Source organism: Jaculus jaculus, chromosome 4, assembly GCF_020740685.1.
Source record: "Jaculus jaculus isolate mJacJac1 chromosome 4, mJacJac1.mat.Y.cur, whole genome shotgun sequence".
Taxonomy (NCBI): Eukaryota; Metazoa; Chordata; class Mammalia; order Rodentia; family Dipodidae; genus Jaculus; species Jaculus jaculus.
The window spans coordinates 16,748,983-16,765,617 of NC_059105.1; the positions used below are offsets into that span (position 1 = coordinate 16,748,983).

At 49.6% G+C, this 16,635-nt stretch overlaps 1 protein-coding gene across 3 annotated transcripts in view; it reads right to left on the bottom strand.

The window, feature by feature from the left end:
- The window catches only part of Smarcal1 (SWI/SNF related, matrix associated, actin dependent regulator of chromatin, subfamily a like 1), a 62,380-nt gene that overhangs the window by 32,621 nt on the left and 13,124 nt on the right, over window positions 1-16,635 (bottom strand). For all 3 annotated transcript variants that reach the window (XM_045148230.1, XM_004662848.2, XM_045148231.1), the window contains 5 exons: window positions 15,804-15,854; window positions 10,451-10,637; window positions 6,160-6,310; window positions 3,983-4,141; window positions 361-426 (listed from right to left, as the gene is read on the bottom strand). In XM_045148230.1, coding sequence (XP_045004165.1) covers window positions 361-426; window positions 3,983-4,141; window positions 6,160-6,310; window positions 10,451-10,637; window positions 15,804-15,854 — 614 coding nt within the window. The remainder of the gene's footprint in view (window positions 1-360; window positions 427-3,982; window positions 4,142-6,159; window positions 6,311-10,450; window positions 10,638-15,803; window positions 15,855-16,635) is intronic.

Consider the following 16,635-nt stretch of genomic DNA (forward strand, 5'->3'; position numbering starts at 1 on the left):
TCATCTCCCTTGGTTCCGAGCACGGACAGCTCTGCCACTGTAAGTGACGCCGTTTCTCCTGAGCTAGTTAGTGGGCAAGCTGGGTCAGACCCTCTCCTGTCCAGGCTGGAAGCCGGAGGAGGGTTCTGGAGTCTAGTTCCATCCCAGCCTGTGACCTACACATGAACAGTGGGGTTCTTGCAGGTTCTTAACCAGCACAGCCCCAAGAAGAGATGCCCAAAGTCAACCCTACGTACCCCCAACAGCTCACAGGCCTGGCATGGAACTGCTTGCCCAGGATGCCCAGCCTGTGCAAGCAGATACTGTGGCTCTAAGGACTGGTGGGCACAAGGCCCCAAGTCCCTCCTTAGCTTCACTCACCTTTAAAATGGGCACAGCTGCTCGACAGCGGGCAGTCTTGATATTCTTGAGGAAATGAGATTCATCCTGAAAGAAAGGGAAACACAGGTGAACACGAGCCAGTCCTTGGTACACAGAAAGCCCACGTGCAGCTTGGGCATGACCTGGCATTGGCCCTGTGGACACCTGCCTTAACAAGTTCTCATTCAAGGGGTGGAGCCATGGGCCCCAGGAAGGACCCAGGGCTCCGGGGCTACTTCCTTACTACACTCAGGACAAACTGCTTCATCTCTCTAAGGACAGTTTTCCTCCTACAAAAATGGGGTTAGGGCTGGTAAGACGGCTCAGCGGTTAAGACACTTGCCTACAAAGCCTAAGAACCCAGGTTCAGTTCCCCAATCCCCATGGAAAGCCAGATGCCCAAAGTGGCGCAAGCGTCTGGAGTTTGTTGGAAGTGGCTAGAGGCCCTGGTGTGCCTATTCTCTCTCCCAACCTCTCTTTTTCCCCTCTTTGGCTCTCTTCTCTATCTCTCTCTGCTTGCACATAAAAATAAAATGAAAAAAAAAAAGTTTTAAAAATGGGGTGGGCTTAGTCATTAAGACACTTGTCTGCAAGGCCAAAGGACCCAGGTTTAATTCCCCAGGACCCACATAAGCCAGATGCACAAGGTGGTGCCTGTGTCTAGAGTTCATTTGCAATGGCTGGAGGCCCTGGCACACCCATTCTCTCTCTCGCTCTCTCTTTCTCTTCCTGCTTCTCTTTCTCCCTCCCCCTTTTCTCAAATAAAGAGATAAAAATAAATGTTTTTAAATAGGGGTAGTGCATCCCTAGCCCATTATGTCTACAGGCTCCCTGGGTGTGGTGGCTTAAACGTAAAATGTCCCCAGAGCCTTGTGTATTTGTGATTAAGCCTCACACTTAACCACCAGCTGGTACACGTGGCTGGAGGGGGCCGTGTTGCCGGGGGTGGCCTTGGGATGCCAGAGCCTAGCTTGCTGACTGACTACTTAACTCTACTTCCTCCATGCAGCTGTGGAGATGTGATGCTTGGCTGTCTGTTTTTCCTGCTATGATGAAACTTCCCCTTGAAATTACAAGCTGGGAAGAAACCCTTTCCTTCCACACGCAGCTTCTGGCCAGATGTTTTGTTCCAGCAAGGAGAGGGCAGCGGCCTCACCAGAGGAACCAGGCAACCACCTTGTGGGAGGCACCTCACATCTGTGTGGCTCAAGCGTCAGGTGTGTAGAAGACCCACTGTGACCTGTGCAATGGTGTGAGGCTATGGGGCCTGGCACCGCCCGCTGGATCTGCCGTGCGGCGATGCCAGGCTCCCTGACAGCTGATCAGACAGTTGGCAGTGTCACCACGGCACTGTGTACAAAGCACTGTGGGAACTGAGACATGAGAAGAGGATGGTGTGATTCCTGTCCTCCAGAGACTGTCACGTTGAAAACATGGAGTTGGATTATTTGTAGCTCTACAGAATTGGTCGTATTTTCTAAAGCCGCATGGGTAATGAAGACATCGTCAGTACCCGGGAGGGAGATTTTTTTTTAAGTCGGCACATTCCTGATGCTTGCTGTGACTCTGAGCCACTAACTGGCCTCTCTGTGGTGCACACTGGTCTCTCCATGTGTAAAATGGGTACAATACTTGTTCTGGCTGCTCTGTGTTAAACAGGTAGCCCCGAGAACCACGGGTGAAACTGCGGGGCCCGGAAGCAGTCACGAGAAGCGGCTTGGGGCTGACGCTTCTTCCAAGTGCAGCGTCTCAGAGCTGTCACTTTGCTTCTTCCTACAGCGGATTCTGAAGAAAGGGCAGTGGGAGGGGGTCAGAAGACAGCTCATTCGGCAAAGTCCTTGCCTTGCAAGCCTGAGGACCTGAGTTTGATCCACGGAACCCACATCAAATGCTGGGCATGGTGGCATGTGCCTATAGTCCCAGTACCAGGGAGGCAGAGACAGAGGAAATCCCTGGAGCTCACTGGCCAGCCACTCTGGCCTAGTTGGTGAGCACCAGACCAATGGGAGACTCTGTTTCAAAAGGAGGAGGACACCGGGCCGGTGGCGCACGTCTTTGATCCCAGCACTCAGGAGGCAGAGGTAGGAGGATCACCGTGAGTTCGAGGCCACCCTGAGACTACAATAGTGAATTCCAGGTGAGCCTGGGCTAGAGCGAAACCCTACCTTGAAAAACCAAAAAGAAAAAATAAATAAAATGAAAAGGAGGAGGACAGCGTTTCTGAGGCTGACACTCAAGGCTGTCTTCACGGACCTGCTCACGCACAAACACACACCCGAACACAATCTGCTGCTTAAGGAGCGGGTAGGGTGTTTTACTCCCAAAGAACAAATCAATGCAGATGGTAAGCGGCTTGCCCAAAACATCAAGGCAGACTGAATGACGAGCCAGACTCAGAAACATGAATTCCAAAGTCAGATCTACCAAGCTTCGGTCATCAGTTCCAAAGCACTAGCTTTGTGTCTAGGGGCAGATCGACCCATCTGATGCCAGCTATGAAGCGGACCCCTCACAAAGGGCAATACTACTCAGGGCACTGAGGAACTCCATGGCTGTGGTGGTGGGGGGGAGTCCCCTAATACCAGGTGATGATCAAGAAAGAAAGGTGGTACCTTCCCCACACCCCAGCCATCACAGCCATCCTGGGATATTTCTTTTAAATGTTTCATTTCTCTCAAATGCTGACATCTTTTCAAAGCCACACTTGAATCTGTGCCAAACCCAAAATGACTTCCCCAAAGACTCATTACCCACGCAGCTTTGACAGAATACATACACTTGTTTACATACGCTAAGAACATGGTTCTCATGTCCAGAACATGCTAAAGATCTCCTGGGGTCTGCAATTGTGTTGAAGCTCTAAACTCTCACCAGGTTTCTGTTTGGGAACTATATCAACGCATTCAGCACTGACAGCTGGCTGGGCACCAAGGTTGCCCAGACATTCCCCAGGGGATGTGTGAGGAATGAAAAGAAACGCTGGTTATCAAAAGACACGTTATCAAATCTGGGACCAGGGCTTCAGTGAAAACTTCTTTAAAAAAAAAACCAACTTGAAGCCAGGCGAGGTGGTGCACGCCTTTAATCCCAGCACTCGGGAGGCAGAGGTAGGAGGATCGCCGAGAGTTCGAGGCCACTCTGAGACTACAGAGTGAATTCCAGGTCAGCCTGAGCTAGAGTGAGACCCTACTTTAGGAAAAAAAAAAAAAAAAAAAACTTGAATAAAACCTACTGCTCTTTCTGTAGGGGTGGGACTCTCTTCACATTGATGGAAGAGATTTACCAACTACTAAACTGTATGTCTGAGCCACTCGGACAAGGTGGCACCAATGTGGGCACATTACCTCGCTGACTAGGCTGTAGACCCCAGAGCCCATGGCTAGCCTGGCCTCCCACTTCAGGAGAGCCATCTCACCAATTTAGAAAGCTCCTCAGGAAACGCTAGTGCACAGCCAGGGCTCAGAAGCACTATTTGAGATGAAGAAACTGTCAGTTCCCTACAAAATAAGGCAACAACTTCTATTTCCCATGAGGCTGGATGAGATGGCAGGTCCCTAAGTGTTCCGAGCTCCTTAGGATTTCCGAAGAGACAAAGTACTTCATGACTCTACAAGTCACTTACGATGATGACAACTTTGAAGGGCGTTTTCAGCTGTTTTTGCAACTTGGTAAGAAGGTCAAAACTGACAATGTTGACCAAGCCAGCCGTCAGACGGCCCTTTCCGGTCACCACCACATTGATGTCCTCCGGGCTCACAGATGGTAACCATTGAAGAAAGGCCTGCAGGAGACAGAAGAAAGCAAAACTAAGTGAGGGCCAACAGCTGACCTACCACAGAGCTTTCAATGGGGACCAAGTTAATGTTCCCTGAAGACCAACTTGGTCTCTTTCCTTCCAGACCCTGTCATCTCTACCTGCCTTAGTCCATGGAGCCCAGTGCTGTGGGTACAGCTCTGCCTGCGCTGGGCAGTCTGATGCCAGGACCTGCTGCTGTAACCAGAGAAGAGGAAATGCAAAATATAGCTGGAGACTCTCTGGCTTTCTGCTCTAAATGGTTTCTTCTGAGGCAAATTCAGAAAGCTCTCATCCTGTGTGCATCTGACCAGACCCTGTCATCTCTATCTGCCTTAGTCCACCACATCACTTGCTGTTCTCCGACAGACTCTGGTGCCTGAGGGCCTCTGAGCCACTGTGGTGTCTAACCAGATGACAAATTTCTGCTAAGGAAGAGCATGATTCCTTGTATGAAGAATTCTACAGGGATGGAGAGATGGCTCAGTAGTGAAGGCATTTGCCTATAAAGCCTGATGACCTGGGTTCAATTCCCCAGTATTCACGTAAAGCTAGATGTACAAAGTGGTGCATGCACCTAGAGTTTGTTTGCAGTAGCCGGAGGCCCTGATGTGTCCATTCTCTATGTCTGTCTCTTTGCTGTACCTCTCTATGCTTGCAGATAAGTAAAAATAAAAATAAAGAAGAATTTTACAAAAGACCTATTAAGAGCCTGTACACTGCAGAAAAACTGCTTTGTTTGGTTGGTTTCTTTTTTGATGATAAAAGCATGTTTTTTTACAAATATCCACTCTCCCAGGAATCCTGCCATTTCTAGATAAACTAGGTAACCTGAAGCCTTCGGAAGGCTACCAGGTGCCTCCACATTGGAACCTGGGTGGGTCTGCTATGGTCTTTTCTCTGGTCTTGTCCACACGGTAGCCGCCTAACACTTCCTGTCAGTTCTTTGGTTTATTGCCTGGTGGCCTCAAACTCAGGGAGATCCTCCAATCTCAGCCTCCCCAGTTCTGGGAATAAAGGCACGTGCCACCATGCCCAACCTCTTCCTGGCATTTCTAAGGGTGGCAAAGGACTCTAAAGCACACAATACATACTGAATGACCACTTTCTACAGGCACTGACAGTCTAGACCACAAGGACTAGGGAAGAGTGAGAGACTCTTTCCAAGCACATATTTTGCGTTTCCTCTTCTCTGGTTACAGCAGCAGGTCCCGGCGTCAGACTGACCAGCGCAGGCAGAGCTGTACCCACAGCACTGGGCTTCAGAGGCATGGGCTTTCGTTACTCAAAGACCACACCAAGGCCTCTGCCCATACGTCATTTTGGGGACAGTGACCACCACGACACTGCCCTCTACAGAGAGCAAATCATGGAGCCCAGAAGGCAGGAGGGGTGCCTCCAAATCCTGCTGTGCTCCCCTTAGCACAATGTGAGGCTTACTTAGCCTCCTGGAGATTCGGTTTGCTCACCCTTGAGAGGTCACTGGGTGCTCTGCCATAGGATTCAAGGAGATAAAGCAAGTGAAAATACTCCAGGAATTAAGAGAGGTACACATGAAGAGCGCTATTCACAAGGGCACAGAGGCACTGGCCGTGTCTGCTGAGGTACTGGCACAGGTCCCTAGCTGGAGACTCTCTGGCTTCCTGCTCTAAATGGTTTCTTCTGAGGCAAATTCAGAAAGCTCTCATCCTGTGTTAGGGGCCAGCTCATCTCCCTCCTTGTATTCACCTGAGTCAGGCCTTTTTGTGGTTTTTGTTTGTTTGTTTGTTTTGTTTTGTTTTTTTGAGGCAAGGTCTCAATCTCGCTCAGGCTGACTTGGAATTCACTAAGTAGTCTCAGGGTGGTCTCGAACTCACAGTGATCCTACCTCTGCCTCCCGAGTGCTGGGATTAAAGGTATGCGCCCCCACACCCGGCCTGAGAAGGTGGACTCGTTTCCACACTACGATTCTGATACCCCGACCCCGAGGAAGACCTTCCCAAATGACTGCAGTGCACAGAACTAACCTGCTCCCAGGTGAAGCGCACGGAGGACGGCACAACCACCAGGAGGGGCCACTCCTTCCGGTAAAAGGCAGCTATACAGATGGCCTGGATGGTCTTCCCCAGGCCCATGTCATCAGCCAGCAGCAGGCGGCCTCTTTTAGCCACAGCAAAACTGCAAGCAGACAAAAGCAAGGTGAGCATTCCAGCCCACGCGCCAGTCCAGGCCAGCTGAAGTACCCTACCACCACACAGATCCGAGGGGCACGGCTCGGTGCCCGGGCCCTGCTCGCAGCAAGACTCTACACACACAGGACAGGGCAGGGGCCAGTTAGGACCTAGAAAAAAAGAGAAAAGAGAGGAAAAACACACACAGGGAAAATGGAGATAGGCGAATCACCAGTAACAGGAGAATGCAAAGGACTAGACCGGGGCCGAGGGAGAGGAGTCAGCCCGAACGGAGCAGGGCAGCCGGGCCAGGGAACTGCAAGGCATGATGCGCCGTCCAGGAGCAGGGCTATGATGCCATTGAGAAACCCGCCCCGGGAGGAGGGCAGGAGAGAAGCATTAGCGGAGTTCGAAAGAAGACAACTAAGGGTCGGCGCCCGTTCTGTGCACACAGGGGTGTAGGGCAGAGCTGCGCTGACCAGTACCGCTGGAGAAGGGGACGGACAGGAGAGGGCAGGTACATGGGTGGGTGTGGTAAGACTCATTTTTTAATACTTTAAAAGTTTTTTATTTGACAGAGAGGAAGGCAGAGAGAGGGAGAGGATGGGCGTGCCAGCACATGCACCTACTGCAAACAAGCTCCAGAAGTATGCACCACCTTGTGCATCTGGCTTATGTAAGTCCTGGGGAATCAAACCTGGGTCCTTTGGCTTTGCAGGCAAGCGTCTTAACCACTAAGCCATCTCTCCAGCCCAGGATTCTTTTTTTTAAATTTTTTTTGTTTATTTTTATTTATTTCAGAGTGACAGAGAGAGAGAAAGAGGCAGAGAAAGAGAGAGAGAGAATGGACACGCCAGGACTTCCAGCCACTGCAAATGAACTCCAGACACGTGTGCCCCCTTGTGCATCTGGCGAACGTGGGTCCTGGGGAATTGAGCCTCAAACTGGGGTCCTTAGGCTTCATAGGCAAGCACTTAACCATTAAGCCATCTCTCCAGCCCTCTTTTTTTTTTTTAAACCACACTTTCTGGTTTGCAAAATCTGTGACGAGGTAAGACACATAGCACCCAAGAATCACAGAGAACCCTAAGCTTCCAAGTGTCTTTTGTCTCAGCCTCCTTGGCTTCCCAGAGTTTTCTCTGGACTGGCAGCCTGGAGCTCCTAATGCAACAGGTCTTGCTTATAGCCTATGGATAAGGGTCAAGTGTGCTGCTCTTGAGCCAGACTGGCCACTCAGATGGGAACAGTAAGTACCCACCCCTCAGACTAGTTGTAGATAATATATGAAGCACTTAACATGGTTCTTGGCACCTTCATAGACACTGAGAAAGTATATCTTGTAACTTTATCCCACAAAAGGAGAGAAGTAATCAGGACTTGCTTGTATCACAGGATGAATCAGTGAAAGGCTAAAAGGATCCCAAGTACCAGACATTTCGTCCCCTGCTCCAAACCCCAGTCCTCTTTCATCCTAACTCCTAAAAAACTGATGACTAGCTCAGAAACTTGCAACAAGCCATTGAAATAACCCTTTTTCTTTCCTTCTTACATATTAAAAGCAGAGAAAATAATCTCTTGTTTTGTTTTTGTTTGTCAAGGTAAGGTTTTACTCCAGCCCAGGTTGACCTGGAATTCACTAGTCTCAGGGTGGTCTTGGACTCATGGCAATACTGCTTCCTCTGCTTCCCCAGTACTGGGATTAAAGGCGTGTGCCACACCTGACTGAAAATAATCTCTTCTAATCAGCATTGTATGACCTTACAAGAATCCTGACCTTTCTGGAAACATTGTTTCCAAGATGGAAAACTGAGCAGATGATCTTTGGGTACCAGTGGCAAACACACCAAGGCCTAGCAATACAGGGCAACGTGTCATGGCACTTCCTATCCTCCCAGCAGCCATGGGAGGGAGGGAGGGAGGGAGAGGGAGGAAGGGAGGGAGAGAGGGAGAAAAGGAGGGAGGAAGGGGAGAAGGGAGGGAGGGAGGGAGAGAGGGAGAGAGGAAGAAAAGGAGGGAGGAAGGGGAGAAGGAAGGGAGGGAGGGAGAGAGGGAGGGAAGAAGGGAGGGAGAAAGGGAGAGAGAGAGGAAGGGAAGAAGGGAGGGAGGGAGGGGGTATCCCTTCCTGTAGCACGTGCCTGGGCCAGGACAGCCATCATTCAGGAAGGACAGGAGCCCAGCAGGGTGCCACCCCTTCTCCAGAGCAGGCCCACCATCTCCTCCTGCCTCCGTGTCTGTGTCTGCCTGTATCTCTGGGGGATTTCCTAGAGCAGTTCTGAGCAGCCTACAGTACAGACAAATGGATGGGAGGATGATGGATGTGAAAAAGATCCTGTGTGTGTGTGTGTGTGTGTGTGTGTGCGTGTCCACTTGGCACCCCCGTGCCCTTGCCTGTGGTGGGGTGTGCTCCTCGGATGTCCCACTCCACCTCGCTTCGGCCGGTTCTTATTTGAGCCAGAATCTTGTACTGATCCCAGAGGATGATGCTCAGGTGTCTCCTCCCCGACGGGGCTGGAGTTACAGGCCACACCCAGGTGTTTACGTGGGTCCCGGGCACTGAACTTGGGCAGTCTCTCGGACCTCCTGGGCCCCCGTGCTTGTGGAGGAAGAGCTCATGACCACGGAGCCATCTCTCCAGCCCCAAGATTCGCTTTTTTTTAACCACCCTTTCTGGTTTGCAACATCGCTGACCGGGTAAGACAAGCAGCTCACAACGAAAGCTACGCCGGTCAAGCGCCGTGTTGTCTCTGCGCTTTCTTTCCCCCTTGGCCTCCTCAGCTCTGCTACTTAGACCTTCCACATACTTGGGTCCATCTGGTCATTCTGAGAGCCAAGTGAGACTCTAGGACTTCCTGTTCTTTCCCTTTCCCCTGCTGGGAACTACCCAACAAGGAGCAGATGAACACAAACAAAAGGCTCCACCCGAGAGACTCTGGGGCTTCTCCGAAGCGCATGGTCCATAGGTCGGCGGAAGCTCCTATTCTGCTTCTGCAGCGGTGACGTTAGGCAGGCGGCGTTCATTCCTCTGTACACACACGCGCGCACAGGCAGAAAAAGAAGAGACGTATTTCCTCTCTTCCGATTCATGTGTTCCCAGAAGGCATTTTGCTTCTCCCAAGAAATTCTGGATAAGTATTCTTTCGATGAGGCCTTAAGACTCTGTTCACGTTCATAATTCAGGTGGGACAAGCACAGCCCTCTCTCTCAAGGATGGACCCAGCTGTGGGTCAAACCAACCAGCAAGCGCTCAAGCCTCCCAGGCACATCACAAGCAGCAGACTCGAGCCACTGCTGCCTCCTGTCCTTCAGGAAAGCGGTGCTTTGGCTGAGCTGCAGCTAACGGAGCACAAGCCGGAGCCCCGGGCTTCCTGAGCTCCCCCACACAGGAGCACCTGGCTGAGAGGGTGTGAACTAAGAAAACCTGTCAGAAAGATGGCATCGTCCATCCTGGCAGTGAGAAATTGCTTTCCCTAAGCTAGTGTGAACTGAGTTCCTGCATGCCTGCCATCCAGGCTCCTGGGGAACCCATGGAATTTAATTTTTTATTTATTTATTTGAGAGCGACAGACACAGAGAGAAAGACAGATAGAGGGAGAGAGAGAGAATGGGCGCGCCAGGGATTCCAGCCTCTGCAAACGAACTCCAGACGCATGCGCCCCCTTGTGCATCTGGCTAACGTGGGACCTGGGGAACCGAGCCTCGAACCGGGGTCCTTAGGCTTCACAGGCAAGTGCTTAACTGCTAAGCCATCTCTCCAGCCCACCCATGGAATTTAAAATCCATGGTTACAAGAGATTTTGGTCTCAGCATACCTGGCTGAGCTACCTCCACCTCTCCACACAAGATGTGTGTTCATAAAATGAGCAGTTGAGGAGCTGGACAGATGGCTCAGTGGTTAAAGGCTCTTGCTTGCAAAGCCTAATGGTCCGCGTCTGATTCCCCAGTACTCATGTAAAAGCAGACACACAAAGTGGCACATGTGTGTGGAGCTGTCTGCAGCAGCAGGAGGCCCTGGTGTGCCCTATCTTTCTCTCTCTCACGCTCAAGTAAATAACTACTAAAAATAATAACTAAATAAGCAGTTGAACCCAGCTTGTGCTGAATGGTGACGTCTGAGGAAAGGAGAATGAGGGGACGACCAAGAACCTACTTAACTCCAGCTCTCTGAAAAGGCATCAGGGTAGACACAAGCTTGGCATCCACTCCAGAAAGGTCAGCTTCTGGGATATCTGCTTTGAGATGGGGCGATGTTTTCTCCAGTTGAGATGCGAATGCCAGGGTGAGAGTCTTGGGCAGAGGTTCTAGCTGAACTTGCTTGAGGGAGGATACTTTTGCAACTGGGAAGAAAGAACAGAGGCATATGAACCAAGGCACGCAGGCGCAAAAGATCTGAGGAAGGAGAAAAAGCTTCAGTGCATAAAGTTCACGAGTGGCATTCTGCCACACGCGGCCTCATCAGAAAGGCCGACTCAGTATGTGCCAGGGAGGGGTAACCCACATCCTAGCCAAGCACTGGGACACACAAAACTGATGTTTTCTGGTTCTTAAGTCTTCAAACAAGAGGACACTCAGTAGTGCAAAAGACACCTGGCAGACTATACAAATGCTACAGAGAATTTTGTAGTTTTAAAAAAGTATTTATTTGAGAGAGAGAGAGAAGAAGGGGCAGACAGAGAGACAGAATGGGCACACTAGGGCATCCAACCACTGCAATCAAACGCTAGATGCATGCCACCTAGTACATCTGGCTTAAGTGGGCCCTAGGGAATCAAACCTGAGTCCTTAGGCTTCGCAGGCAAGCACCTTAACTGCTAAGCCACCTCTTCAGCTCTCGTGTGTTTTTATGATTGACTGTTTAACCGATTTCGTAGATGCAAGCAGAAAACAACCACCCAGCAGCCAGCACCACACGTGAGCACAAACCACTGTCTGCACACCTTTGGGCTGGAATCCAGACCCAACCACCCCCGAAAACACCTTAGGGCTACCCTCCAGGATCAGCGCCCAGTGACACCTCCCCTAGCCGGATGGCTGGAGACCCAAGTTACAAGTTTAATTTTAATGAAACACCGGAGTCTATGGAGACATACATGACACTACCAAAGCATCACAGATGGTTTTACAGGAACACTGCCATGTCCTCAGTTTGCAAGTTGACAGATTTATCCAAAGCTACTTTCCCACAAGAGTGTGTGTGGAGAGGGGGGGAATTTAATCTGATTTTAAAATTAAAGGGGGGGGGTTATCCATACCTTTAGTCAATACAGAAACAAATAAGCCAAATATTTAAATATATATACAGGGGAAAGATGGCATACTCAGAGATGTGTGGAAGGAGAATTGGCCTTAAATGACCACAGACAGCTGTCCTGTGGACTGCAGACTCCAAAAGGCTCCCTTTATCATTTTTCTCTGAAATATCTAAATAGAAGAAAAACTATAATTTACAGATCTTCAATTGCTTGTTTTTCCTTTATTTTCCCAAGGGCACGCTAAGAGTCACTGTAACCCAGTAAGGAAATCACAGAGGAACTGGCTATGTTTCATTTCTATCCAATATGACTTGAAAGCCTAATGTTCTCCATTCTCCGTTCCACACAGGCATATGAGATCAGAAATTTTCTTACTACCTTCACAAGGCATTCCAAGAGTTCTTGGCCACAACCATTAGCCAATTCAGAGGACAAATGCTGGTATTAACATGGAGAAATGAGCATCCTCTGCTGCTATACCTTCAACATGGAGGACTGAGCCATCCTCTGCTACTACCTTCAACATGGAGGACTGAGCCATCCTTTATGACTACCTTCAACATGGAGGACTGAGCCGTCCTCTATGACTACCTTCAACATGGAGGACTGAGCCGTCCTCTATGACTACCTTCAACATGGAGGACTGAGCCGTCCTCTATGACTACCTTCAACATGGAGGACTGAGCCGTCCTCTATGACTACCTTCAACATGGAGGACTGAGCCGTCCTCTATGACTACCTTCAACATGGAGGACTGAGCCGTCCTCTATGACTACCTTCAACATGGAGGACTGAGCCGTCCTCTATGACTACCTTCAACATGGAGGACTGAGCCGTCCTCTATGACTACCTTCAACATGGAGGACTGAGCCGTCCTCTATGACTACCTTCAACATGGAGGACTGAGTCGTCCTCTATGACTACCTTCAACATGGAGGACTGAGCCATCCTCTATGACTACCTTCAACATGGAGGACTGAGCCATCCTCTACCAGTACCTTCAACATGGAGGACTGAGTCGTCCTCTATGACTACCTTCAACATGGAGGACTGAGCCGTCCTCTATGACTACCTTCAACATGGAGGACTGAGCCATCCTCTATGACTACCTTCAACATGGAGGACTGAGCCATCCTCTATGACTACCTTCAACATGGAGGACTGAGTCATCCTCTATGACTACCTTCAACATGGAGGACTGAGTCATCCTCTATGACTACCTTCAACATGGAGGACTGAACTATATACCTTCAACTTCCTCTGCTACCTTCAGTTGCTTTGAATTTACAATATTTTAAATCTACTTTTTGTTCTTCCCTAAATGTCAGTGCCAGTTATTTCTGGAAGGTTTCCATGCACCATGACAGCAAATGAGGTAAGGCTGATGGGTTTAACAGAAAGCAGGCTGGCTGTATTGATGCAGAAATGCACTTTATTCCTCCAAATTAAATCGGAACGTGCTGATTTCTCCACACTTCAGGAGAATGCACACCTCGTGTACTTGCAGAAACCATTTTCATCTTAATCCTCACAATTGCCAGAACTCAAAGACCCCGTGAGAACTGGGCTGCTGAGTTGGCTGGTAGGAAACGCACCCCTTTAGAAGCACCATGTTCTGTCAACCATTCAAAAGCGAGAAAAAAAATCCCAACATCTCCTACAGCTACTTGTCTCCAAAATCCCACTGGGTTTGTTTCAAAGAATGCCATCATTCCATGTTAACGCTGTGTCTCAGTGTCCTTTCCCTGGTGCTGGGGGATGCCAGGCATGTGCTGTCTGGCTTCATGAGTCATGTAGAAGTCATTTTTACAGAATGCTATTTGGCAAAATGCTACTAGCCACACAGCTGAGGGAAGCTAATGTTTTCAAATAGCAGTTGACAAGACGAGCTCGTTGAACATGCTTCTGGACTGTGACAACCAGGGAGAAAACACAAGGCCTCATGCCAAATTCACTGTGGGCAGAAGGCCTCAACTCACTTAGAAAGAGGGGAGAAAGCGCTCAGATTTGCTTCATGACAGAAAGTGACTCTTACCTGTCATTGATGATGTGCTCACGACTTAACACCATTTCTTAATTAGTTTCACAGATATGTGCTCGTTAGCTCAGGGTCAATAATCTAATTTCACACATGAGGAGGGAGACCTCAGGGTTGAGAAGAAAATGTGAATTCTCCAGGCCCACAGCACTAATGATGGATCAGAACTCAGCTGAGAACTGGGCTGTACCCTGCAGCGCCTTTCCCTCTGGCCTCTCAGTGCACAGAGCTGGCTTCCGGAGTTCACGATGGCTCAGACTTACTGTCCCTGACTTCACTGTGGCCCTAAAATGCTCCCAAAAGGGGAGAAGCAAATGTTTCCCTACTAAGACAACATAATGAGGAGAAAGCACGTGAACCTCTAAATGTAGACTTCCTAACTTGAGACCCAAGGAATTACTAATGTCCGGTATAAACTTTCAAGTTCACTCACTGTGTGCATTCTTCTGGGCAAAGAACTTGATGGCCTCATGAGGTACTTTAGGAATTCTATCTCCCATAAAAAACTAGAAAGCACTGTATAATGCGAGGAGTCATGACTCCCAGTGTTCAGTACCACATTCTTCCACTCATGCAGTATGAGTACCCTGCCTCGCGTCACCCCCTAAGTCAAAGATTTGTTTCTTCTTTTTTTCATTTTTTAAAGTAGGGTCTCGCTCTAGCCCAGGCTGACCTGGAATTCACTCTGTAGTCTCAGGGTGGCCTCGAACTCGTGGCGATCTTCCTACCTCTGCCTCCCGAGTGCTGGGATGAAAAGCATGCGCCATCACACCCGGTATAAGTTAAAGACTGTATTGCATGTTTGTCTTTCTCAGTTAAGACAAAGAGATGAAAGAACTAACTCGTATCTCTCATCACAAATTCAGCTTTGGCTGGGAGTGGTGGTGCACGCCTTTCATCCCAGCACTCGGGAGGCAGAGGTAGGAGGATCGCCACGAGTTCGAGGCCACCCTGAGACTACAGAGTGAATTCCAGGTCAGCCTGGGCTAGAGCGAGACCCTACCTTGAAACACTTAAACAAATAAATAAATTCAGCTTTGGCCAATCACTTCCTTCTTAATCATATGAGAGCTTCAGAGCGGCACTGTCCATTCTCTCTGCTTCAGCTTTTCCCCACAACTAAACAACATCCCTCACATTCAGACCCTACCTTTCAGTTTAGAGCAAATCCATGCTCTGGGAAACAAAAGAATTTCCCTTTATGTTTAAAATGAGGGTGTCGGTAAGGTGGGTAGGGATTAAAGCTCTCCCTCTTAAACAGACAAAATATTGAATAATCTTCCAGATATGGCACTGTGTGAGTCACAGAAGAGAAGGTACAGGGAAGGAACCAAGCTCTATCTCCTGCCCAAAGCCCCAAGCTGATGGGCAAGTGGCCAGTGGTTCCTCACTCCCAGGGCCCGGCCTGATCTCTCCTGCTGAATGGCAATAATGCATGGCGTTCCTCCCACCACCTGGGAGGCCCAGTGAGCCCAGTGCACGGCTGTCCAGAGTCACCAAACTGGCTTCTCCCTCTGTGGTTACAATACCTGTTTACACATCCCTTTCTCCTGTTCACTCTCTAAGTGCCTGTTAAGAGGCTTCAGTTCCCCAGCCTGGATGTCTGCACACAGCAAAACAGAACCATGACTCAGCCCATGACATTCTTCTTCGTGGGTGAGTTCTAAAGGCAGACAGAGCTGTTCTTGCAGGTCACTCAAGGTATCGTCCATCTCAGCTAGGCAATCCCCGCATGACTCTCAATTCCCAAGCCCAGCCCCTCACTCCTAACTGTCTAGGATGGCAGAAAGGTTTGCCAGGGCCTGGGAGTTTTAATAGCACCACCTCACCTTCACAGATGAAGAGCCCTGCCTCTGCAAGGCTGGTACAACCTCGCTGGGGTCGGCAGCAGGCCTGGACCAGGCTGCCCGCCCCATCCTCACAACATCTGAAATGTCCGCAGCAGAGGTGGTAGGGACCTCTCTTCTAAAAGGCTGACGCTAAGGCATACAATTAGAACATAACAATGGGTCTGGCTTGGTAGTGAGCGCCTTTCATCCCAACACTTGGGAGGATCGCCATGAGTTCAAGGCCAGCCTGGGGACTGCAGAGTATCAGGTTAGCCTTGGCTACAGTGAGACCCTATCTCAAACAAACAAACAAGCAAACAAACAAACAAACAAGCAAAACCTTAATAATGGCATGATAAGCAAACAGCAAGGTGAGCCTCTCACTTAGTTTCTTGTGCTCTTCCAGGAGAAAGTTCCACTTCCTGGTCTTGACATCTGCAAGGAGAACAACGAGATGAGTGAACAGCTGCTGCCGACACCCTACTGCCAAGTCATCAAACCCCTGTTTGCTCCCCTACTTTGTTTTTCTTTTCTTTTCTTTCCTTTTTTTTTTTGGTTTTTCGAGGTAGGGTCTCACTCTGGTCCAGGCTGACCTGGAATTAACTCTGTAGTCTCAGGGTGGCCTTGAACTCACGGTGATCCTCCTACCTTTGCCTCCCAAGTGCTGGGATTAAAGGCGTGTGCCACCACACCCGGCTGCTCCCCTACTTTGTAACCCCCCTGCAAGCTCCAGTGACGGACGTGGTAGCCCTGAGCTTGGTACTGGGGATGCAGAGATGACTAGGGTGGAGATGTCGGTAACAGCCACTATGGGAAAATCAGCATGGACGCCCAGGTCAGAAGAGTCCTGGGCATCTGTGGCAGGGACAAGTGTAGCTTCTACTCAGCACACACTTCACAGCAGGCACTGTGCCAAAGGAGGCTGCTATGCCATCTCACCTGTGACTTTGTGATGCTGTCATCTGCTCTATTTGACCTACGGAAAATGAGCTGTGTGTGGCCAGGGTGGCTAAGCTGCCTCTGTTTACATTGTACCCTTATTTCTTATTAGCTATTACAATGGGCAAGTTATATAACATCTCTATGCCTCAGCTTCCACATTTTTTAAATAATATTTTATTTATTTATTTATTTGAGAGAGAGAGAGAGGAAGAGGCAGGGAGAAAGACAGAATGGGCATGCCAGGGCCTCTAGCCACTACAAACGAACTTCAGAT